This window comes from Tamandua tetradactyla, chromosome 25, assembly GCF_023851605.1.
Source record: "Tamandua tetradactyla isolate mTamTet1 chromosome 25, mTamTet1.pri, whole genome shotgun sequence".
In the NCBI taxonomy this organism is placed as follows: Eukaryota; Metazoa; Chordata; class Mammalia; order Pilosa; family Myrmecophagidae; genus Tamandua; species Tamandua tetradactyla.
In genome coordinates this window covers 45,675,610-45,701,599 of record NC_135351.1, presented here as the reverse complement: position 1 = coordinate 45,701,599, position 25,990 = coordinate 45,675,610, and the positions used below count along the sequence as shown (strand labels likewise).

Below are 25,990 nucleotides of genomic sequence, written 5' to 3'. Positions count from 1 at the left end.
CTCCAGACATCTGGGCCTGAGCTGGCTCTGAGATGCTGAACTCTCTTCTGACTCCTTTTAATCCTCCAGGTAATTACATTGAGCCTCACTCACTGCAGAAGGCACTCCCCTTAGCCGATCAGACTTAATCAGCCACATATGAATTTCACATTTTGATACTCTAAGTCCACAACATCACCTGGCCAGGTTGCTGGCTGAACCTAACTGCACCGGCACCTGGGGAGCTGCCTTTCTGCACCAGAGGACCTGCACCTGGGGAGCCGCCTTCCTGCACCAGAGGACCTGCACCTGGGGAGCCGCCTTCCTGTACCAGAGGACCTGCACCTGCACTGGGGGCCCCACACCTGCACCAGAGGACCTGTACCTGCACCTGGGGAGCCACCTTCCTGCACCAGAGGACCTGCACCTGCAGTGGGGGACCCACACCTGCACCAGAGGACCTGTACCTGCACCTGGGGAGCCACCTTCCTGCACCAGAGGACCTATACCTGCATTGGGGGCCCCACATCTGCACCACAGGACCTGCACCTGCACTGGGGGACCCACACCTGCACCAGGGGACCTGCACCTGCAGTGGGGGACCCACACCTGCACCAGAGGACCTGTACCTGCACCTGGGGAGCCACCTTCCTGCACCAGAGGACCTACACCTGCACTGGGGGCCCCACATCTGCACCACAGGACCTGCACCTGCACTGGGGGACCCACACCTGCACCAGGGTACCTGTACCTGCAGTGGGGGACCCACACCTGCACCAGGGGACCTGCACCTGCAGTGGGGGCCCCACACCTGCACCAGGGGACCTGCACCTGCAGTGGAGGACCTACACCGTGGGGACCTGCACCTGAGGACCTGTACCTGCACCTGGGGAGCCACCTTCCTGCACCAGAGGACCTACACCTGCACTGGGGGCCCCACATCTGCACCAGGGGACCTGCACCTGCAGTGGGGGCCCTATACCTGCACCAGGGGACCTGCACCTGCAGTGGGGGCCCCACACCTGCACCAGGGGACCTGCACCTGCAGTGGGGGCCCCACACCTGCACCAGGGGACCTGCACCTGCAGTGGAGGACCTATACCGTGGGGGCCTGCATGCAGCTGGGCTGGAGACACGGTGTGCGGGTGTCACGCTGCAGGCTCAGGCGCACCCGGACTTCCTCTGCCCGCAGGACTGCGCCTGTGTCTCTCCCTATGAGCTGTCATGGGACTAGCTCTAGGAAGGCGAACTTCCTCAATGCAGAGACCACATTCTGAATTACATCGAGGAACTGGAACGCAAAATAAAGCACTCTGTTGGCTTCTATCTTCCCCCTAACCACATCATCCATGGAACACTATGTCATAGACAAAGATACTTATATTCTTTCACAAGTATGATGATTACTGTCACTTGGCCACACAGCCCTTCCTAAAACAGTCACTTCCGGGACTTGACAGTTTCACTACAAAAGGGTCAAATGCTGAAACAAAGGTCTGCTTGGGAAATTGCTCCCATTTCCCAGGGCTGTCTTTACAATTAAATAAGGATGCTGAAAATGTCAAATTAAAATGAAAGCAATTTGAAAAAAAGGTTACACAGTGAACAATTATACAAAGATATTTGTTAAATGGAAAAATACTCATTTATTATGCCAATGTCTTCCCTTTCATATATGCATGAATAAACTATATGGCCAAGGTGGGTATTTCCAGATCTCCTCAGGGTGCCACTCTGTCCACATCCTTACTCTGAACACCAATGTACTCTTTTGAGAAGGGCACACTCGTCCTGTCCCAGAGAGCCCTTCTCCTCTCAATTTTTCTACTGCTTTCCTATCAACAGCTCCAGCATCTACCGTATCCCACTGGCCAGCCACGTCTCCAGAGTAAACCTGTTGGTCTACCCAGTCCACACTACCTGCCAGATACTCCCTGCACAGCCAGTCCACACTACCTGCCAGATACTCCCTGCACACCCAGTCCACACTACCTGCCAGATACTCCCTGCACAGCCAGTCCACACTACCTGCCAGATACTCCCTGCACACCCAGTCCACACTACCTGCCAGATACTCCCTGCACACCCAGTCCACACTACCTGCCAGATACTCCCTGCATAGCCAGGCCCTGTCACTACCTGCCAGATACTCCCTGCACAGCCAGTCCACACTACCTGCCAGATACTCCCTGCACACCCAGTCCACACTACCTGCCAGATACTCCCTGCACACCCAGTCCACACTACCTGCCAGATACTCCCTGCACACAGTCACACTACTGCCAGATACTCCCTGCATAGCCAGGCCCTGTCACTACCTGCCAGATACTCCCTGCACACCCAGTCCACACTACCTGCCAGATACTCCCTGCACACCCAGTCCACACTACCTGCCAGATACTCCCTGCACACCCAGTCCACACTACCTGCCAGATACTCCCTGCACACCCAGTCCACACTACCTGCCAGATACTCCCTGCACACCCAGTCCACACTACCTGCCAGATACTCCCTGCACACCCAGTCCACACTACCTGCCAGATACTCCCTGCACACCCAGTCCACACCACCTGCCAGATACTCCCTGCACACCCAGTTCACACTACCTGCCAGATACTCCCTGCACAGCCAGGCCCTGTCCAACAGGCACCACCCTAACTGGCATTAAAGACAAGCTGCAGACGGCAGATGGCAAGGCTAAAACAATGAGAGCAGGGTCTTTGACTGGAAGGCTACGAAATTTACACAAGATTCTTTAAGGAAGCAAAAGGGAACAAAGAATTATGTAAGAAAAGAGAAATAAGACAACAAAACGAGCAATCCATGAAGAATACTCAGGAAGAGGAGAGGATGGCTGAGCAGGAGCACAGAGCAGGAGCAGGAAAGCGACTCACTTTATGATACTGCACCACCAAACCTGAAATAAGCACCGACCCTGCTGCCGAAATGGCTGCTGTGGGACGAGAGGGAGAAGGGGGCAGGCAGCTCAGCACGTCAGCGTTCTCGAGCTGCCACGGCGAGGTGAGCTGAGCACTGTGTGCGTGGACCTCACAACAGCCCCTCTACTAGAAGTCCTGATTTTACAAATGGTGACACTCAGATCCAATGCGGTGAAGTTTCATCAAAGGCCATGCAGCTGGTCAGTGGGGAGGCTGGGACTCTGAACCCAGGCAGACCCACCCCGGAACCCACACTGTAAACCACCAGCCTCACTACGCACAAAAGAAAAGCACATTAAGAGTCAATCTTCATATGCTAATGTCACTTTCAGCCTTAATTTAAGTCCTCTTAAAACTGGAGAATGAACATACAAGAAACATTTATAATCAATATTTTTGCATGAGTATTTAATAAAATCAGACTGGTATAATGCTAAAATACTAAAAAACTAGACCAAATATGATTTTTAGTAGCAAGTAAACATCATAAACCAAAAAGGTGGCAAAAGGCATGTCAATCAAAGAAATATTATTCTAGAACTCACTTTCTAATGACAGTTATGGTATCAAAAGCATATTAATTTTAACAATGAAGGGCTACGGCCAGGCAGGGTAAGCGAGCATGGAGCCGTGTGCTGGTCCTAGCGCAGCTCTGCGCAGTCTCCACAGGGAGATGCCACATTCCAGCGCCTAAGGTGACAGGCAAGGGGCAGCCCATGGCGATGCTGAATAGGAAACAGGAATGAGTAATTACCCTACTTTCAAAAAGCTCACAGAACAATGGCGGAGTGGGAAAAATGATCACAAAATACTGTGAAAATATACATAGTATATACAAATGCTATAAAATAATACTTACACAAATAATGCTACTAGGAGTACATATCCTGGCAGTGAATGAAAAGACAATGGCCAAAAAGAGACTTAACAAAAAGGATGTCCTATAATCGGGACCTATGATTAAAGGTCCCAATTAAAGACTGGAAATGGGAGACATCTTTAAAAACTCCTAACTTCGGCAGATAGAAGGGAGCAGGTGCGAACAGCACAGCACAGACGCAGAAGCCTTGACTCTGCAGTGGGGGTCAGGGTTTCGGGGGGCAGTGGTGGAGAGGGAAGTGTAGAGGTGGGTGAGGGGTAAATGCAAAAGGAGTTCAAGAACTGACGATCGTTTTTCTAAATGATGATAATATCCACAAGGATTCAAGGGTCCTCTGAACCTTCAGACACTCTGAGGCAAGTACAAATGGTTACAACCTGTTTGGAGGATAATTTATACAAATGTACTGAAAGCCTTATAGATATATTCATAATCTATCAGTTCCATTTGTACACATTTGTCCAAAGGCCAGGCAGCAAGAATGCCAACCACAGTGGCGTCTGCAAATGAAAAACTGAAAATGAAACACACAGGAAAGGACTGGTGAGACCTGGAAAACACCGCTGTGGAAGAACATGCTTCCTCGGGAATACAATCTTAAAAAGCATTTTAAAAATTAAGATCATTAGACTCAAAAACATCACAAGAAAAGAAAACTGAGAAAAATCCCCTAGGAACAGGGTCAAAAATCCTCAACAAAATGCTAACAAAGTCAAGGTCACAGACAGATGGAAAGGATTAAGTACCATGGCCGAGGAGCTCGCCCCAAGGAAGCCGATAGGTCACCACACGCTGCAGCCATCCAGGCCAGGGCTATTCTGCCAGAGCAGTGAAATCTTAGGGACACACAAAAGTGACACACGAGTGTTCACAGCAGCTGTACCCGCAACAGCCCAAAAGTAGAGACCACCCAAATGCCTGTCCCCCGATGAGTGGCCAATGTGGAAACCCACGCGGTGGAGAACCCCTCGGCTGCTTGGGGGGTCCTGGAAACATCATGGTAAATGAAAGAAGCCAGGCAAAAAAAGTCATCTATTGTGTACGAGTCCGTGTACGCAAAATGCCCCAAACCCACAAATCCACGGAGAGCGCATGGAGAGCATCACTGCCCTGGGGGGGGACAGATGTCTGGGGACAGCTATGCAGCCGGGGGGAGGAGAAGGGAGTGACAGACGCTTGGGGACGGCTACACTGCCTTGGGGGGGACAGACGTTTGGGGTCAGCTATACTGCCTTGGGGGGGGACAGACGTTTGGGGTCGGCTACGCTGCCTTGGGGGGGACAGATGCTTGGGGTCGGCGTCACTGCCTTGGGGGGACAGACGCTTGGGGTCGGCTACGCTGCCTTGGGGGGGGACAGATGCTTGGGGTCGGCTACTAACCGGTACAAGGCTTCTTTTCAGAGGGACAAAAATATTCTGCAATCAAACTGTGGCGGTGGCTGCACAACTCTGTGAACACACTAAAAACCACTGACCTGTACATTTTAAAACAACGAATCTTTGGTATTTGATCCCATTAGGACTACAGTTTATCCCAATATGACTACAGTTTAGCCTTTTTGCAAGTAAACTCCTTATTTCCTTTTGTCCTATCTTCAGCCTGAAAGTTTCATTTGACTCAAAATTTAAACACAGGAAGTGTTTAAAAGATGAAAAACAACAAAGAACACACAGGGTTCTTTTAAATGAATGTTAACTTTGATCATATAAAGAAATATCTTCAAGAAATAAATATAAATTAAAATCCTAAGAAAAATATACCATTTCTTTTGTAAATCTGATCACTTATGTTTCCATCTAATAATTTAAAATACACATTAATCCACAAATTATGTGGATGAAAACTACTCAGGAAATCCCAATTAAAAATATTATATATGGATTAAAAAATCAGGAAAAGAGAGTCTGATTAAAGGTGGTAAGCTGAACAAGTAACTCTGCCGCCACTTCTTCCCAAGATCCCCTGTGAAAGCGAAGGGCACACAGAGCAAGCAAAGATACACCATGTAGCGTTCCATCAGAACATCAGACCTCTAACAAGGACACTGCAAGAAAGAGAAACAACGAAAGTACGAAGAGAAAACAGCCAAGGAATCACAGAAGAAAATGGACGCCAGGTGCCTTTGAAGAGCAGGGCCTCCGCAGGACCACTCAGCACCGCACACGACGACACCTGCGCGTGGAGCACCTGAGTGCGCGTGGAGCACCTGAGCACGCATGGAGCACCTCAGCGCGCGTGGAGCACCTCAGCGCGCGTGGAGCACCTCAGCGCGCATGAGTGCGCAGGGCCATCCTCAGGTAATGCCACCTACTGTTCGGAAAGCCAATGCAAGACGGCAGCAGAAGGTCCTGCTCTCGGCCCCTCCCTGGGTCCTCAGAGGGTCCCTGGCAGCCCTGCTGCCCCAGGGATTACACCCCCAGGCCAGTCGAGCACAGCGACAGCACCTCGTCGCGCATCCTCCCTTCTGGCCGGGACGCTTCCCAGTGGGGCAGCAGCGATAGTAAAGAGGGCAGCTGTCCCCAGGGGCTGCGGTTCCCACTCACCTGGCCAGCTGTGTCCCCACCACTGCATGCCTGAAATGTGACACACACACTGGCCAACTCTGCAGTCGTGAGAAATGCCATGCTATCAGAGCACAGCCTCAGTAAGTACTAACTGAATTCTTATGGTTTTTAAAGGTTATGCGTCTCCTCAGAGAACCTATTTGTCAATTCCATCAACGTGGACAAAGACAGAGAAAGTAATGGTATTTTTCCAAGCTCTAAAGAAGAGACAAACTTGGTTTTCCAGCCTCAGATTGGGAGGCTGGAATATATATAAAATGAGAAGTGACCAAAAACCCTGATACTTTGCGCAGGTTCTAAAAATACAGTAATATGCCGCCAGGGTTGGAGAAGAAAATAAGGATGATATTTCCCAGAAGTACAGTAACAAAGGAAGCACATGCTCCCCCACTGCCATGGCACTCTGCTGGAAGGGGCACCGCACAGCAGGCCTGGCACCCCCGGTGCCAGCAGGTCCCAGGCTGCCAGTTGCATGGGCCTCGCTCCCCAGTCGGGTGCAGGCCCTCCCTGCGGCCACGCCCTCAGGATGTGCAGTCTCGGGCTTGCTTGTGACGGACCCCCCTTCTGAACACACTGCACCACCATGTTTCGGACCCACCACCCACCCGTGAGAACCCCACGCTCTGCGTCAGGAGTGTCCGTGGAGGTTTGGGAACAAAAAGGCAGACGCTGGCCCTACCAGGCTGGCTGAGCCACAATCTTCAGAGAAGAAACCCAGCTCACGTGCAGACACTGTGTGTGTGTTCTGTTTTCTCAGCTCCAGAAAAGATTCTAACACACAGTCACAGCTGAGAAATGCTGGCAACCCTGGAGGCCTATGTATAATTAAGCACTACATGTAAAAGATCCATAATGTCATTTCTCAGACTTCCTTTCTTCCAATCAATCACTTGTGAATTCTCTTGTTATCTCCTCACAGGTCTTACATTCCAATCTACAACTCCTCTCTGAACTAGCTTCTAACTGAATCAACAGGTATAGCTCAAAACACTTTAATGTCTTTACCAAAGTTTAATATCATGCAGGGCATTCCATTTTGTATATTACAACTTAAGAATATCTTTGCAAACAAAACCTTTGTCAGTAACAAAGTACACTGACAGAATCGAGAAACCATTCTAGGATTTCACCTACTCAACAAACATCAATTTTAAAACCTCTTCTTGACGATCATGTATTTTTGCCTGTAAAACAAAACTTAACCCCACAAAGGATAGGCTAAGCCTACTTAAAATTAGGCCTAACAGTCACCCCCAGAGAGCCTCTTTTGTTGCTCAGATGTGGCCTCTCTCTCCAGCCAACACGACAAGCAAACTCACCACCTTCCCCCTCCCTACGTGGGACATGACTCCCAGGGGTGTGAACCGTCCTGGCAACGTGGGACAGAGATCCTGGAATGAGCTGGGATCAGCATCAAGGGATTGAGAAAACCTTCTCAACTGAAAGAGGGAAGAGTGAAATGAGGCAAAATAAAGTGTCATGGCTGAGAGATTCCAAACAAAGTCGAGAGGTTATCCTGGAGGTTATTCTTACACATTAAGTAGATATCACCTTGTTATTCAAGATGGAATGGAGATGCTGGAGAGAACTGCCTAAAAATGTAGAGCTGTGTTCCAGTAGCCAGGTTTCTTGATGATGATTGTATAATGATACAGCTTTCACAATGTGACTGTGTGATTGTGAAAACCCTGTGTCTGATGCTCCTTTTATCTACCTTATGGACAGATGAGTGAAACATATGGATTAAAAATAAATAAATAATAGGTGGAACAAATGTCAAAATAAATTTAGTAGATTGAAATGCTAGTGATCAATGAACGGGAGGGGTAAGGGGGATAATATATATGAATTTTTTTTTCTGTTTTCTTTTTGTTTATTTTCTGAATTGATGCAAATGTTCTAAGAAATGATCATGATGATGAATATACAACTATGTGATAAAAAAGAATATTCATATTGTATGTTGATTGGTTTTATTAATAAAATTCTTTTAAAAAATTTTTTAAAAATGAAGGCAATCACACTTCATGGTTGTAAGGGTTACACTTTGTTTTTGCCTTAACATTCTGCTAGCCTACTACTCTAGAGAAACTGCACTGCACATTATCTCTACAGCAGAATTTAACAAAATGCTAAGAATAACTGTGAAAAATCCTTAGGTCAGCATTTAAAACTTCCTTAACCAGAACTCTATTCTAACATTTACAATAAATGTCTTTCTTTTAGCGTTTGAAAAACTATGTCAGTTAACTGCTTCTTTTAATGTGACTGAAGCAAGCATCAAAACAAAAAAGAAACTGGCATGTACATCAACATATAATTAGAGTAGTAACTGGGATGAAATAAGTAAAATCAATCTTTTATCCCAGCATCCATTCTCAGAAGCATAATGGTTAAGTTATTTTCTCAAGTACAGCAAAGTGAATCTTGAAAGAAAATAAAGCACATTATGAAAAATATAGTACGAAGGCTAAATAGATGGAAAAAATGTGTTTCAACACTATTTTCCCTTGTCAAAAGACAAAAACAAAACTCAAAGGAAAAGCCCTCAGCAGGAAGTGTCCAGCTGCGAGGCCCCGGCTGCAGAGCCCTGCGGAAGGCAGGGGACAGCTCCTGAGGACACCAGGCGCACTTTGCAGAGACGGTGGGTGGGGTCGCCACGCACCTGAGCCTCAGCAGGGCGCTGACCCACGCAAGCTCCAGACGGCACTTAGTTTGAAAGTAAAACAGGATCAAAAGCTATTTTTAAAATCCCTAATTTTAAAAAGGACAAAAGAAAACACAAAACATTATTTCACTATAACGAGCACACAATTTCTAGGAATATTTATGTATTTACAGAGAGCACAGTGTATTAAGTAAACCTAAATTTTTAAATAAAGATTAATGCAAAACCCAAAAAGCTATTTTTCTATTTAAAACACACTGTATTCTCCCTCATTCATGAGGCTCTAAATTATTCTGGATTGACACATTTTTTCATCATGGCACCAATAAATACGACGCCATAAGCTCCCCACGTCACCACCCTCATCGCCTGCCTGTAAAACAACTTCCAAAAGGACTAATTTGGGGCCCAGAGAACAGAATCAAGAGGAAATTAGTCTTGTTCACTGAATAAAGTTATGCCCATATCTGCTGATACTGAGAAACGATGCAAAGATGGGCAACTGTAATTTTTTTCCAGAAGTTTAAAAGACAACACTTTCCATGAAGGTACGCTACGCCTATTTTCCCAGAAGGGACATGCGATAATCTAATTCCAAAGAAGACACCGAGCACATGGATTTGGCATTAAAGAGCCTGATGAGCTGTTTTTACCCATATAGTTCATTTTTCAACTGTTTTTGTTCCATAAGTGAAAATGAAGTTGTTGTGTTTTTACCAAAATATTCACACATCTACGAAGTCACAATATTAAAAAAAAAAACCTCACATTCACTTTTACCTTTAAACATATCTAATGCAGTAATGAAAATATTAAGGAAAACGTACAAATGCAAACTATTTTAAATAAAATTAGGAAGTAGAGTTCTCCAACGAGCTGAATACTTCATTAATAGGCGTATCATCATGGAATAGCCCCAAAGGTGCCTAACTAAGCACTTTCATTAACGTACTCATTATAATTCGCCAGAAAGATGGTGCTTCTTTCACAGGACTGAAAAGCACCCATGACCATAATCTGCCTTGGTACACAGGGGTTTGCACTTGTGAAGCCTCTGACTTGGATAATGCAGGCAACAGTCAGAAAGCAAACGGGTCAAAAAGGTGAAGATGCAGCCAGCTCATGGGAGAAAATATTTGGAAACCGTGTATCAGATAAAGGCTTGATATTCTATGTTCGTAAAGAAAACATCCAACTCAACAAGAAAAGAACAAACAATCCAATTATAAAATGGGCAAAGAAGCAGTTGACCGACTGTTTTTCAAATACTATTGGACATTTACTGTAAAATGATAGAGTTCCAGTTAAGGAAGTTTCAAAGAAGACTGAGAGAGCAGTGGCACAGACAGACATTTGCACACTGATGTACACAGCAGCATTATTCACAACTGCCAAAAGATAGAAACCATCCAAGTGTCCATCTACAGACGAGTGGATGAACAAAATGCGGTAGGTACACATACGATGGAATATTATGCAGCATAAGACAAAATGAGGTCCTGAAGCACATGACAACTTAGATGAACCTTGAGGGCATGATGCTGAGTGAAATAAGCCATGCACAAAAGGACAGAGACCTTATTATTCCACGATTATGACACTGGTAAAGATAAACTCAGAGGCTTATAATATAGAATATAGGGGACCCAGATATACATGGAAGCTAGAGACGGGTGAACAGTTAGCTAATGAGGCTGAACTTAAATGTAAGGAATGGACAGAACTGAAGGCAGTTCATTAGTGGGCTTACAAGTAGCACTGCCATATTGAAGGTGAGTATGATGGAAAGGGGTTGTATAAAGCCATGTACCCCACCAATTAAGAATACAAATAAATATGTTCTTGCATGAACTACTTCAAAGGTATGAATCTTGTTCAAAGAATAAATAATGTCAGAGTACAAGGGAAAACTACTATTGCACACTGTGGTATATGTTTAACCGGAAGACATCACTGTCTTCCTGTTAAATACCAGGGGTAAATACTTGGCGGGGAGGGACAAGAGTTAAGAGGAGGTTTGGATTTTCTATTGGTGAGGGTATGTCTATCTGTTATTCTTCTCTTAAGAGCAATGAAAATTGTCTAAGATTGAAGATTGAGAGTGTTGATGATTATACAACTAAGTGAGATAATGTGAGAGATGGATTGTTGACAGTGGACATTACACATGATGCCCAATGGAGGAGGAGGCTGAAAGATACACTGAGAAGTAGAATGATGAACTCTGGTATGTATATATGATGGAATATTGGGCTGCTACAGAAAGGAATGAAGTCCTGAGGCAACCAACGAGGTGAATAAACCTTGGGGACATTATGTTGTACAAAATAAGCCAGAAAAAAAGAGAATACTGTATGGTCTCTCTTAGAAAATATTTATGAGAAAATTGGGGCCTAGATTGTAAGCTCTTGCAGTAGTCACATTTAGTTAGGAGCTATGAAAGTTATATCTAGATTTTGACATGCTGTGCTATATATGTAGAATCTAGTACCTCCCTGGAACTTTGGCTACCTGTGTGACACCTAAGACTCAGAGTTGGAGTTCTGTAGCTCTGAAAGTCAGCATTACTACATGCAACAACTGCTAAAGAAACTGAAAAAGAGATTGGGTTTAAATTAGAGATAAGAACGAAGCCGACCGGTCAGGACTAAGGTAGATCAGAATATAGGGGTAAGGAGAGTACTGTATTCAGAACTTTACCAACTATATGAGATCAAAGGAAGAGAAGTTTATTTTATCCAAAACCTAAATTTTCTGCAACACATAATCTAACTCAACATGTACAGATAGCTCATTTAAACCACCCAAGCACACAGAGTCCAGAATGGTAAGGAGGTCTTGTGATTCTGTACAGCTTAATATAATGCCAGATATATCCCAGAGTATGCTGAACAGATAAGTAAAATGTATTGGCAAAGCCCCTCGAGGAACAGAAGATAAAAATATGGAACTATTAAGCTTTGCCACAGAGGAAACCCTGGATACTGTCTCGAACGTTAGAGACTACGAAGTCAGCAGGAGAAGCTCTTGATCTTGAGGCTTGCTCTTGTGAAGCTCATGCAAGTAGCAGACATGCTAAGCCTATCTACAGGTATGCCCAAGAGTTACCTCCAGAGCACCTCTTTGGCTGCTCAGATGTGGCCCCTCTCTCTCTAAACCCAACTTTACAAGTAAAATCATTACCTTTCCCTCTTCGTAGGACATGAAATCCAGGGGTGAAAGTCTCCCTGGGAACGTGGGACATGACTCCCAGGGATTAGTCTAGCCCTGGCACCATGGGATCCACAATGTCTTCTGGATCAAAAGGGGAAAGAGAAATGTAATAAAATAAGGAATCAGTGGCTAAGGGAGTTCAAGAAGACTCAAGAGGCTGCTCTGGAGGTACTCTTAACAAGCTTCAGCTAGATTCTGCTAATTACCATGGTCTGCCAACTCCAACCAACACCATTCCTGTCAACCCTAAAGAACACCCACGGCTTTATCAGAGACTCTACACAAGCTTCACACACTAAGATTACTTCTAGACACCTCCAAACTCCAGATGGTTCCTAGGCCAAGTAAGTCCTGAAACGCAGAGGGACCAGCCTCTCCAAGAACATCAACTAGTTTCATCCCCCTACCTTATATTGCCAATACCCCTTTCCAACATGAAAAAGTTAGAATCGGTAGAGCCCAAATATCCCTAAAGATAGGTAGAAGGGTCAAAGGAGGTGTTATAACAGAGAATTTAGAATGTAACAAATGAGTATGACTGCTAAATCACTATATTGATATTTCTGTTATATCACTAATGTCTTGGAGCAGCTAGGAAACTCAAAATTATGGAACTGTAATCCATACCAAACTCTGAACTCTGTTCTGTAACTACTTCTTACAATGTACTTAAAAACATATTGCTTTTTGTATATTTACTGTTATACTCACAGTAAAAAATATTATTAAAAAAATAAAAAGAAGGCAAAGGGGCCCACAACAGGTGAGGCCAGCACCCCCTCCTCTCTAACAGGTGCTTGGAGCAACTCAGAAGACCCTGCCAGACAGATGGGGCCCACGCCCCCACAGAGAAGAATCTAAAACCAACTGCTGCAGGGGGCTCTTGCACACCATGGCGCCAACCTCCTTTTACAGGAAAGGCAGCTGAGCCAAAAGCTTAGTGTACATATCCAGACTTCATCTGAAGACTAGAACACAAACCTTCTAAAAATAAGGTAATCCCTCCAAAATTCCTTTATCCTTTTTCTTCAGAATGATAAAGTCAGGCTATAATTTCCAATATGAATTATATGGAAAAACAAATGGAAGACAAAGAGAATAACAAAGAATATTAAAAAAAAAATTAAAACCCATGCTACACAAAGAAGAAAAGCTTTACAGAGCATGGCCTTGATTCCCCAACCTGTGACGTATCCTTTTCAGTTCCACACATTCTCCCTCGCATTTTGTGAAACCCAAGGAGAAATTAACTTCCTCCAGGAAGATCGTACCTGGTGGCTTCTAAAGCCAACGCGCCGATTTCTCCCAGGTCTGAGCAGCCATGCTCAGTGCCACACTGAGAGCCCACATAGTGCTCGGCACCCTTTCCCAAAGCCTTCTTTACTGAGGAGCCGAGACCTGAGAAACACAATTATTTCAAGGTACGTTTCTTCTCTGTACTCAGAAATTCAAATGACTAGAGCTCTTCTTTCTATGAACAAAAGGGGAACTGAATAAAATTTTGGCCAAATTCTAGCTAATCAAATTAATTCACTTTTAACTATTTCAAAGAAAAAAATCTCATTTCCAAATCTCTTTCCCAACAGTAGCTGAACTTATGTTTCTTAAAATAAATAAGCAGCAGGTCAAAACATTCTAATGCTATCTCACATATTCAATGCTACAATGTATTGTAGCCATTCAGTGCTTATTTAGCACATACCCAGTGGGAACTTTCAGATATATCATTTTATTATAAGAAACAATTTTCCAAACTAGTGGATGAGAAGCACAGGACCATGTGAGGAAAACAGCATAAGCTACAAGGTAAATGAAAGCCCACCTAGGTATCTGTCAGAAAATTCAACCACAGGAAAACTCTCATGTGAATAGTAATCATGGACTGCCTGTTCAGTCTGACAGCCCCTGAACAGCCTTAAATGCTACATCAGGATGGGCTGAGCCAGGTGGGAACGGGTGAAGAGCTTCAAGCTATAGACAGTGGTCCTGGTAAGAAGCGCCAGGAGAGGATGTGCGCGTGTGCACGCGTGTGCACCCGTGGGCTTACTTGCCATGATGATGGGCACGCGGCACTAGCATCTAAATATCCTGCCATGTGCTGGACAGACCTCCCCCAAATGCCACCACAACCCAGCAACACCAACAAAGGGTAAATGGGCAAGCCCAAACAGCCCATAATGACTTTACGCCTGCTCAGTTCAATCACAGAATTCAGGAAACTCCCAAGAACCAGCCACAAAAGAAACCAAATGTAAACATGTATCAAAGTCTCAGGCTGAAAAAGGGTATGCATCTTCTCAAAATGGCATTATGGTAAAAGTAAAAGAAGACACAATCCAAACTCAACTCTGCGCCCACGCTGGGACAGGCCCCACCCTATCTGAACAAGGGGTGCACGGCCCACCCCTCCCAGCATGTGCGAGGAAGGCCTGTGCCCTCCACGCTCAGGGGGCACACACCCTTTCCACACACATGGAGGGGGGGCCACTCTTAGTCTGAGGGAGATTTTTGTCTAGACATTTGCTTCCATGGTTCTTCCCTGGAAGTCATTCTTTCTTCAATTCAGTCCTTCTCTGTCCCTCTCAGTCCAGGCCGGGGATGGTCCTGCTCATTCACATTCTACAAAAACCAGCTTGCAGGTGTCCAGGTCATCAGGCGACAGAACTTTCCACAGATTCTTCCTGGATCTGCACTTCCGATCCTGACTGCCGCTGGGATGACGGGTCCATGCTCAGCCACACGCTCATGCACAGCCCTGGCCTCTCGGAATCGCTTCCAAAAGCTCAGGCAGGAACCCGAGAGCCACTTCCAGGCCTACTCTCAGAGCATGCTCTCCAGATAAGCCCAGAGGTTTCCAAATTTTTAATTGCTGGTTCTTAACAGTCCAATCCTCAGTTCATCTCTGCTCTCTCTCATTTTACTGTAACTGGCAAGGGGAAACCAGGCTGCACCTCCACACCTAGCTTGAAAATCCCCTCAGCTGGACATCCAAGCTCACTGCTCTCAAATTCTGCCTTCCATCTGACAAAATAATTCATTTTTGCCAATTTTGCTGCATTTATAGCAAGGCCCACCAGTTTCCTCCAGTTTCCAGTAACCATTCATCGTTTCCATTTAAGGCCTCTTCTAAAGTACTTTTAGTGTCCATATTTCTACCCACAGTCTCTTCAAAGCAATCTCAGCTTTTTCTATCAAGCACCTCACACAGTTCTTTCTGCCTGTACCCATTACCCATTTCCAGATTTTTAGGTATTTTTCATAGCAGCACCCCACTTTTTGGTACAATCTGTTTTAGTTCCCTGGCTACTAAAACAAATACCATACAATGGGTTGACTGGACAACAGGAATTTCCTGGCTCCTGGTGTCAGAGGCTAGAAGGCTTGCTTCCTCCTGGGCCGGCATCTTTTGGCCGACCGGCAATCTCTGGGGCTTTGCTATCACATGGCAACACACACGCCCGCGTCTTCTCCTTTCTCTTCCAGTTCTGCTGGCTTCCAGTTTCCGGCTTCTCCTTCTGTTTCCAATCTTTGGCTTCTAAGAACTCGGCCACATTTGATGAAGGCTCACCCTGACTCAGCCTGGACACCCCCTAACTAACAATATGGTCAATGGTCCTGGTTATAAATCGGACCACACCCAGAGGCCCAGGGTGGGAACTAAGCATGCCTTTTGTGGGAGACCTGGCTGAGTCCCCAATGCGAACGAAAGTACTCACATAATTATGGCGAGACAATTCTTTAGTGGCAAGAGAAGAACCAGAACTCAGGTTACAATTTATAATCTAATGTTATTTAATACGTAATAAGGGCTTCTTATAAACCTCCAACGTATAAAAATATGTACCTGAATTTAGCAACATTACACTGCAATTTAAAGACAGTCCATGCCTCATGAAAACAGAAATCCCTTATTATACTGTATTTTCCAAAAGAAGACAATAAGTGAAGAAAGATGTGTAATTCAATAATTACAGAAAATCCCATAGATTTTTATGCAAATTCCATAAGTCTGAAACTTCATTTTTCTGCTTAGTCCTTGTATTTAGACAAAGTTAAATCTCCAGAGTAAGAAGCAATTCAAGAGTGTGCTGGTGAACCAGGAGTCTAGACACCGTAGCAGCATTACTGGGAATGCCTTCGACCTTGAGCTAGAACCCTCTTTTTTCTTTTATTTCTACGTATGAAAACAGATCATTATTTTATCCCCGTAGTTCTACCCCTAAATTACTCATAACAATAAAACTGTACCAACCTAGCAAAAAGAGAATTAAGATTAAAAAAAATCACACAACCACTACATCTAGTGGTATATAGAATTATGCTCTCCTGCTTCCTATCCACAAGTACAGTGCAGCCTCACATTCTCTCCAGGAGCCAAGAAGGCTGAGCTCGAGGCATATTTATAACGACATCAGTCACTTTCTATATATTAATGTGATAAATACACTTATTTTGCCTCATTAATGTTTAGGTACTATTTATGGATTCAGATATTCAGTTCTATCTGCAGACATCAGCTCTAACTTTGCTATCTGGATTTTTTTTTTTTTAATACGTCAAGGGAGATGGACCAACTCAGCACAGCCCCCCAACACTGGGGACACCCTAATGGTCAAACCAGACAAGACCCTCTGAAGACAGCATACCAAAGCACAAATGAAACTTAAGGTATGTCCAGAGACCCATTTAAGGGTAAATGTATTACAAGTTACAAGAATCTAACATGAGAAAAGAATAAAGAAAAGGTTCAAAAGAAGCCAACTGCAATAGGGAAAAATATAAAAGAGCAAGATTAAAATATAAACTAACATGGAGCTTTGAAATTCGAATCATAACTTTTAAACGTCTAGCTCTGAAAACAACCAAAAACAGAGACTTCAACATATATGTTAAATCATGTAAGTGGGAAATCAGATTAAAAAAAAGATCTTACACAATTTCTATAATTCAAAGTTATAATCAATAAAGCTCTTAAATGCATCTGCTGTAACCCAGCAGAAGGAACAAGCTGGTGGAGTCACTGGTAGGCAAACGACAATTTGTCAACCTGAAATGTTCACACAAATCTCATAAAGATGGAAAACAGAAATAGATTTGCTAAACGGGTTTCCTGACATCATGCTAAATATATTAAGGACAGGTCCTAAAAAAAATTTAGAGTGTAACTGTGAATTAGAATTACAGGTTGATTTTCTTTTGTGTAATATTTGACTATAAAAATATGTATAGCAGAAATCCTATGGAAGTGTGAATTCTGGACACCTGATCCTTGATTTTAACTGGCAATCAGCACTACAATTATCATCCTATGTGTCAACCTGCAGGTTACTCAAATGCATCAGGGATAAAAATCTTGTGCAAGAAAAAAAAATTAAAACAATTTGTTTTATAAAATGAGTCTTGTTTAGTCATACTCACCTATAATTATACTAAATAATACAGGGAGAGTGAGGCTGCCTGTTAAAACTTTAAAAAGGAAGTATGTTCGGTGAAAAAACCCAGACCAAAAATGGGAAAACAGTAAAAAATTAACTCATTTAAAAGAAAAGCAAATAATCCAAAAATAACTGAAAAATTCAATTTTAATTTTTTCTTCAAACCCAGTGATGAAATTCTTGTTGGAAAAAAATCTCTGCTTTTAGTTCCTACACCCCATCTAGTCTTCTCACTACACAAAGTTCTGCTGAACACTTAGTACCCAAACTCACAAAATTAATATCCTTCGTGCTTCACAAGATTGAAACTGTAACCCTCCACTGGACAGTCCGGATCGCTGGGTTCAGGACTAAAGACACCGAGAGACTGAAGCCCGAAAACCACACCCCCACCTGCAGATGCCCCGCGCTGGGGCGCACCTGGCTGGAAGGAGCTGCCAGGTTCCCTGCTCACTGCCCACCTGGAAGCAGGCATCAGCACACAAGGAACTAACCACATGCAGTACTCTCCAAGAGGAAGAGTTTACAAGACAATACGTTTAACTCAAATGCAGGAACTCTTCTCCCTTCTAAAGAGCCACATAAATCTTAAATGCAAGGGGGAAAGCCCTTCTTTTTTTTTGTCTGAACAAAAGAATTGTCTACCAGGAACATCTAGAGATGGTTTTTTTCTACGTATTAACAACATGTTACCTCCACAATATGAATAATACTTAGGAAGCAGACATATTACTTCAGGGTGGATGAACAAATCATTTGTTTTTAAAATATTACTGCATTTAAGTTTAAAAATAAGGACATTTAGGTTAATTATGGTTAAACACTGTAATAAAAGCAAAGGCTTAATTTTTATTTCAAGCTAAACAGTTTAAAAGAGAAAGTGAGAAATATTTTCCAACGTACAAACTAAAAAACATAATCTTGAAAAATGAATAGGTATTTGAAAAAAGCTTACAACAAAACTACTAGAGTCCATGGATGCCTTGGAAAAATAATTCTCTCGACACTAATAAAATACAGGTAACATAATCGTTTTTACATATGGGTAATAAATGTAGACTGTAAAAGGGAAAATACATCAAGAGACTGTATTTATCCATATGCACTTGAAAACAGAATGCTCTAAAACTTCTAGAAATGTCAACTTTTCTTTTTGCATGGGCAGGCACCAGGAAACGAACCCGGGTCTCCAGCATGGCAGTCAAGAACTCTGCCACTGCACCACCATTGCCCACCCTAGAAATGTCAACTTTTCATAAGAATTTATATGAAGTTTATTTGCTACGTTTGTCTGCTAATGATTTTTCTTAGATGGTAAGTCAGAAACAACCGAATTCAAATTCAACCTCGAATTCACTAGAATAATAAACGGGTCATAAGTTTAACATCTCCCACGTGCAACATTTCAAAAAAGCAACTAAAACACATGCCACGCTGATGTCTTTTAACCTCATCCTTCGTGTACCTCTTCACAGACCCGCAGAACCTTCTAGCACCTCACAAAGGAAGTAGCTAACTATGGCAGAATGCAAGACCGCTGCTGAGAGGTGGGAGAGTATAACTACGGGAAAGGCCAATGCCATGGATTCCAGGCAGCACGGGCCTCGTCAGCTCACCAGCCCTGCCGAAGCCCACAAAGGATACAGCCGAAGAGCACCGAGCTGAGTCCCCACGGCCAAAATCTTCTGCACGGGGTCGAAGGCCAGGGCTGAGGGCCGGTAGGGAAATCCATGGCGGACAGTCTAGGGTGGCAGGTGACACCGCAGCCCCAAGCAGTGAAGAAAGAGAGAAACAGAAAAGCAATGAGGTATTAGAATTAGAACCAACTATAATTGATACGCACCAGATGCTGTTAAAAAAAAACAACACAAAAACCCTGAAATCTACAACATTAACAAACAAAAGCTATTTGACCAAATTTCTATACCAGTTTTATACACTTTAACTTCTGCATTTCCATAACACTGTATTCCACAGAAAACCATGTCTCACTAGTATTCTATATTACATCTGAGAACAAATTACTGAGGTTCACAGTGACCAAAAAATTCTGTAAATTCATTTTAAACTGTGATTCATGCTTTGTCTCAAACGTGATCATCATTACTTCATTTGGATACTAAATGCAAATACTAAGGAAAAGCTGTCATATAATTACTTTCTTGCAGAATTCTAGAAAGCAATCTCTACTCCAAGATTTTGCAATTTTCACATTTTCCTATTAAGTCCACATTTCTGGAGATTGAGGCAAAAAGTTTAAGGAGACACTTTTAAGAAACTCAGGGTACAATGCATGGGGAAGACAAATATTAATAGACGAACGTGAATTTTTCCTCGAGCAGCTGGCAAGTTAATTCGCTGCATCATTCTTTCTGAACTACAGAATGCAAAGGCAATTACCGTGCCATTAACAGGCAAAAATCACAGTTACTAACTTCTTAATCGAACATAATGCAATTTCCTATTTTCAGCCACTCAGTGCATATTTTGGGAGAAAAGCCACGATCTAACATCCAGTTGGACAGGTTTGGCTTTTGGATTAGCGATGTCCATCAGACAGCGTTTCCAAAGGAAACCAAAGCCAGCGGGTTAAGCCAAAAACGCTTGCACAGAAGGTTTCCAGGCCACGCTGGCGGGGTCAGGGCCCTGTACCAAGGACCCTAACCCTGCGGCCCCGCCAGAAGCCCCCTTCCCAGGCCTGAGCCCCGCTCCCGCGCCCTGCGCCCGTTGCCCCACTCCCTGCCCCCGGCGCCCCGCTCCCTGAACCCGCTCCGCCGCCCCACTCCCGCGCCCGGCGCCCCAGTCCACCACCCGGCGCCCCCCTCCCTGCACCCACCGCCCCACTCCCAGGCCCGGAGCCTCACTGCCGCGCCCACCGCCCCACTCCCGTGCCCATCGCCCCACTCCCGCGCCCATCGCCCCGCTCCCTGCACCCACCGCCCCGATCCCTGCACCTACCGCCCCGCTCCCGCGCCCACCGCCCCACTCCCAGGCCCGGAGCCTCACTCCCGCGCCCACCGCCCCACTCCCAGGCCCGGAGCCTCACTCCCGCGCCCATCGCCCCGCTCCCGCGCCCACCGCCCCGCTCCCTGCACCTACCGCCCCGCTCCCGCGCCCACCGCCCCACTCCCGCGCCCATCGCCCCGCTCCCTGCACCCACCGCCCCGCTCCCGCGCCCACAGCCCCACTCCCGCGCCCGGAGCCTCACTCCCGCGCCCACCGCCCCACTCCCGCACCCGGCAACCCGCTCCCTGCACCCACCGCCCCGCTCCCTGCACCTACCGCCCCGCTCCCGCGCCCACCGCCCCACTCCCAGGCCCGGAGCCTCACCACCCGCGCGCGCTACTCCCCGTGCCCCGCACCCTGCCGCCCGCCCAGCGCGACGCCCTGCCGGGTGCTCCCCCACCCGCGCCCGCTGCCCCGCGCCCCCCTCCCCGGCGCTCTGTCACCGCGCGCGGGCCCCGGCTCACCTTGCAGAGCTGGAAGTGCTCCGCCTGCAGCGTCTCTGCGATCTCCGGCTCGCGGCTGCCGGGTGGCGCAGGCGGCGGCGGCTGCGCGGCCGAGGACGATCCGGCGGTCAGGCCGTCCAGCACTTTCCTGATGTTGAATTTCCTCATGGTCTCGGCGAAGCCCCCTCCCGAGGGTTCCAGCGGCCCCAGGGCGCGCGCGGGATCCGCACAGGAAACGCTGCGACGGCGGCCCCGCGCCCGGCTGCCCGCTCACCTGGCCGCGGGCGGGCCCCGCGCCGCCTCCGCCGCCCGCGCGCCCATGGCCCGGGCCCGCCGCTCCCGCTCCGGCTCCCTGTCCGGCCTCCACTCTCAGTCGCGGCCGCTCGGCCCCACGCAAGCGCCCGGGACCCCGGGCCAGGCCGCCCCGCCGCTGACTGGACCGCCGCGGCTCCCTGAAGACCAGCACCCGGCGCCAACGCCTGCCGAGCCGCGACCCGCCCACGGCGCCAGGGGGCGGCAGCGGGGCCTCAGCAGAGCAAGGCGGCCGGTGTGCGCAGGCGCGGCGCGACCCCCGCAGGCCTCCCGGCGTGCGCAGGCGCAGCTTGGTCGCACCCGCTGAGCTTGCAGTCGGGCGTGCGCAAGCGCACCGCGAGGACCCGGCGGCGCGAACTTGGACGTGCGCGTGCGCGCTGCTCGTCTCCGAGCGTGGCGCCGACAACCAGGTGTGCGCGTGCGCACCGCGGCTACCTCTCCTCCTCGCGTTGGCGATCCCTGACGTCCCTCCGTCTGCGAAAATCCGCCACGGCGGCTCCGCTCGCCCGCCCGGGTTGCGTGGCCCGACTGTGCCGTGGCTTCTCCTGCAGCTGGGAGGGTACAGAGTGCTGGGCAGCGAGCAGCGCATCGCCCTGACGTCAGCCTGCCCCTTGGGCAGGTGCGCTCCCACCTGGGCAGGTGCGCCTACGGTTCGGCGCCCGGGGTCTGCGGGCCACGCGTCGTGCGAGGGTCTGGGAAGGGCGTTCAGGCGACGGCCACGCCAGTGCCACGAGGATGACAGAGGAAGTCTCTGGGGAAGGAGATAAGCCCAGAAAAAACCTGAGGCTGCCTCTAGGGGTAAAATTAAAGTCGGCCACACAGGTGCTGCTGGATTCGCTCCCCGAGGTCACCCCTAAGGGCGGGGTCTGCCGGCCAGGGACCCCCCACCCCAACCCGTCCCCACGCGGGGTGGGCGGGGATGGATGCTCCACCGGAGACCCTAGCCCATCCCCTCGCCGCGTGGGCAGGGACCTGGTGGGTGGGCACTGGAGGTTTGTGGTAGGCGCGCCTGGGATGGGCTCACCCACCGAGGGACGCAGGTAGTCCCCCACACAGGAAGGAGACGGCAGTGGGGTGAGGTTGGTTCTGCCCCCCGCCGCCCGGTTTCCTGGGACTCTGAGAGACCACGCCGGGCCCGAGGTCAGGAAGGCAGATTGATGGGGTGCCCCGATGTGAGGAGGTGGCTGAGGGGAGAGGCTGTGGCCAGGAAGGGCTGGGGATCAGGAAGCAGAAGATGGATTCTCATTCGGAGATGTGGCGGGGACAAGGAAGGCCCAAAGCACCAGCCTCCCTTCTGGTACCTTGGTGGTGGCCCTGACCCCAGCAGTAGGCCAGAAACCGCCACATCACCCTGTGGGCTGGGGGAAGCTCCCCACTTCGTGGGTTCTCCATGCAGAGACCATGTCCTCTACTTGGAATCTATGGCCTCGTTTTGTAGTTTAATGTTTACTGAACTAAACTATTCGCTTTGTGCAGCAAACAATAGAAGTTTTGTTTTTTTTTTTTTTTTTAAGAAACAGGGCTTTCCTCAACTATTTCTAAGTGGCTCTGAACTTTTTGCTGAATAATTCAGTTCACACATTTTTATTGCGTGAAAGGCATTGTACTGGGTACTAAAGACACAGAAATGCCATCCCGGCTTTCTGCAAGCTTGTGGCAGTCTAAGGGGATGACTCTCCTGCTTACATGCTCGTTGCACTGCAGTGAGTTCAGTGGTGGGTAGTGCAGGAGGGGGCTGAGGGCACCACTCCCCACTGCCTGGGAAGCCTGGAGGGACTCCAGGGAATGCTGCTGCTGCTCGGCCATTCTGGGGTCCAGGAGAGATGGACTTGGCCAGGTGAAGAGGAGAGGAGGACTGTCGGAATTCACCTGGAGAGTTTTTCATACAAATGCCCACATAGGGGAAATGGCCAAAGAGAGCACTTTCCCACAGGATTTTTTCATCTGGTTTGAAATAAGTTGTTGGATATTTTGTTATCATTGTATTATAAGGCTCTTTGGAAAAGGCACTTTTGAAAATGACTTAGAAAAAAATGCATTGAATTTGAGGACCCATTATTTTACCACTGTGTGCCCCTTTCTTTTCGATCTCACTGGATTTCTACATAGGTCTTTGTTAGCCTGAGCTGGGACAGAGTGGGTAGCAAGTCCACAAGAGCTTACCTGCACTGGCAGACATGCTCCCCGTTCGTCTTAAATCCTACTTGTCCTCTAGGAACCAGAGTTTGGGAATGACAGAATAGATTTGCCTGATGAGAGGGATGTGATACAGAAACAACAAAAGTCTGAAGTCAAAAAAAGGGGCACTGGCTCCTTGAAGGCTCTGTCCACTGAAGGACCCTGACTGCAGAATGAAAAACTGACATTTTTCGGTATCCATAGAGTACTAAGGAATGTGCTGCAAATGGTAGATCTTTTTTCCCTCCCAGTTTATCATCACAGAACTAGAAGAAGGTAGTATATCCTCATTTTACTAATGAAGAATTTGGCCAACAGACAAAGCATGGAACTTGCCCAGTTTACACCTATTAACGGGGGGTGGGGCGGGTGGGGGGTCTGGATTGTCCTGCAAATCTGGCAGGTGACAAAGCCTAGGGCTCTTGGCCTCTCAGCAAGGTTTTATTTATTTTTATTTTTTGCTCTGTTTTCTTTTACTTAATGTCTTCATTCCAAGCAATTAATTAGCGTTCTTTGTTTGGGTTCATGGCATTCACCCAAATGTCATTTTTCCTCACTTACTTAGTATAGCTAGAGATGGTGTGGTACAGTAAGCCACTAACAAGTTGTAGATAGTTGTGCTGCGTTTAGCCGAGTCACGGTTGGCTCTAAATAATAGTTAGTGAACGGAAAATAAAAACGTAAATCAGAAAGAGAAAACAGAATACACACACACAAAAAGGGACCCCACTAAATATTTAGTGATGGAAGACCGAAGACCGGGATTCGTTTACGTTCCTGAATCTGGCAATCCTCAGTCTCTGGTTTAAAGGCTTAAGGAAGGCTCCGGCATTGGTTTCATAGGCCAGCTGGGGCCGACGGAAAGGAATAAAATAGAAACAAACATTTTAATGAGAAATTGTGTTATGGGCTAAAACTTTCTTGAAAGTTGACCAAATATACCTCATATGCTCTCCTAGCATTATTTTTATCCACTTAATTTTATTTTTTAGTCGCAAAGGGTATGCATGGCAATAATTGATTCCCTATACAATTTAACTGAATATCCAGCTTCGGTCACTTGCAAGTTGCAGTAGAAATGTCCATCACTCCGTCTGCCTAGTTGGCGCCCCCTTTGCGGAAGGGGCCCCCACCCCTGCCTGACACCTGTGTTTGAATCAGGGACCCTGTTTCTGGCCCACTCTGGGTCAGCGCGGTCTAAAAAAAGGCAAGCCCAAGGGGTCCTCTTTGGGGCCATTGGGATTGAATCACAGAGATGCGAATTAGGGGGAGAGAGGTGGGGTCCGCAAAGGTGGGGCTGGAGTGGGCGTTTGCTGGGTGCTTCCAAGGCCAGGAGTGCCGGTGTGAGGGGCGAGCCGGGGCCCTCACGCCCACAGTGCAGGCGCAACTCCTGTGCAGCCTGCCCCACTGTGTCTCTGTGGGGACTCTCTGGACGGCTCTGATTCTGGCCATCGGACCATCCCTGCAGCAGGACTTGGTGAGAAGAGGTGGAGGCATGCTGGCGGTCTCCCCTCGCCTTGCCCTGCAGTGGCCCAGCCCCCGTGGGTGCTTGGGCCAGCTGCGGACGGGGGCGCACTTTAGTGGGGGCCGGGAGGGTTGGCTGCTGCCGAGTGGGGTGTCCGAGGAGGAGAAGAAGCGAGGTTGGGCCTGAGCGCCCCTGGGTGCCCGCGGGGTGTACTCCTGGCCGTGGGCGCGGCGGCTCCGCAATCAGCCGGTTATGAGGGTGCTCAGGGAGGAGGGGGCCCAGGGGCGCGACCCCCAGCGCGGCCGCGCGAGCTTCCCTGGCTCCCGGCCTACCCGGTGCGGGAAGTCCGTGCGGAGCTGCCACGGCGCGGGTGGGTGCAGTTCCTGCGGAGGGCCACCAGCCTCTGCGCTGTTGAGGGAAGGAATAGCGTCCCCAGTGTCTTTAATTTCAGCGTTTTATTTTACGATTTAAATATCATTACAAACATTTTGAGAATGTTGCTGAAGTTTTACCCGTGGGTTAGAGTTTCTTTTCAAGTAACTCCTTAAAATTTGATTTGTGGACTGAGGAGCTAGCAGCAAAGTTTGAACTTTGTGCAGTTAATTACTCAGTTAGTAAACTGTGCTCCCTGAACCAGGCTTAGGGCACTGGACTTATTTAACTAAATTGTAGTGATTGAAATTTGCATAGCAGAACCACACAAAGAGAGGGTGGCTGCATTAAAATAATTTCAGAATTTACTTTCTTAAATAGCTAGGATTACATGCTTATTTTTAAAAATGATTTTAGAGCTATGTCCAGAAAAGCCTATAATAATATACATTATGTTGTATAGCGTATTTGTATTTATAGTTAGCTATTATATTTATATATGTTATATTTATATCTTAACTTGTATAGAGAAACA

The 25,990-nt window shown here is 47.2% G+C and overlaps 1 protein-coding gene across 3 annotated transcripts in view; it reads right to left on the bottom strand.

Annotated features, from left to right (window-relative positions):
• Positions 1 to 21,382, bottom strand: part of STXBP5 (syntaxin binding protein 5) — a 192,483-nt gene extending 171,101 nt beyond the window's left edge. For 2 of the 3 annotated variants that reach the window (XM_077143412.1, XM_077143413.1), the window contains exons 1-2: positions 21,150 to 21,382; positions 19,324 to 19,421 (exon numbers count right to left, since the gene is read on the bottom strand). In XM_077143412.1, coding sequence (XP_076999527.1) covers positions 19,324 to 19,421; positions 21,150 to 21,296 — 245 coding nt within the window. In that variant the 5' untranslated portion in view covers positions 21,297 to 21,382. The remainder of the gene's footprint in view (positions 1 to 19,323; positions 19,422 to 21,149) is intronic. The other variant, XM_077143414.1, reaches the window with a different exon arrangement.
• Positions 21,383 to 25,990: the final 4,608 nt, after the last annotated feature.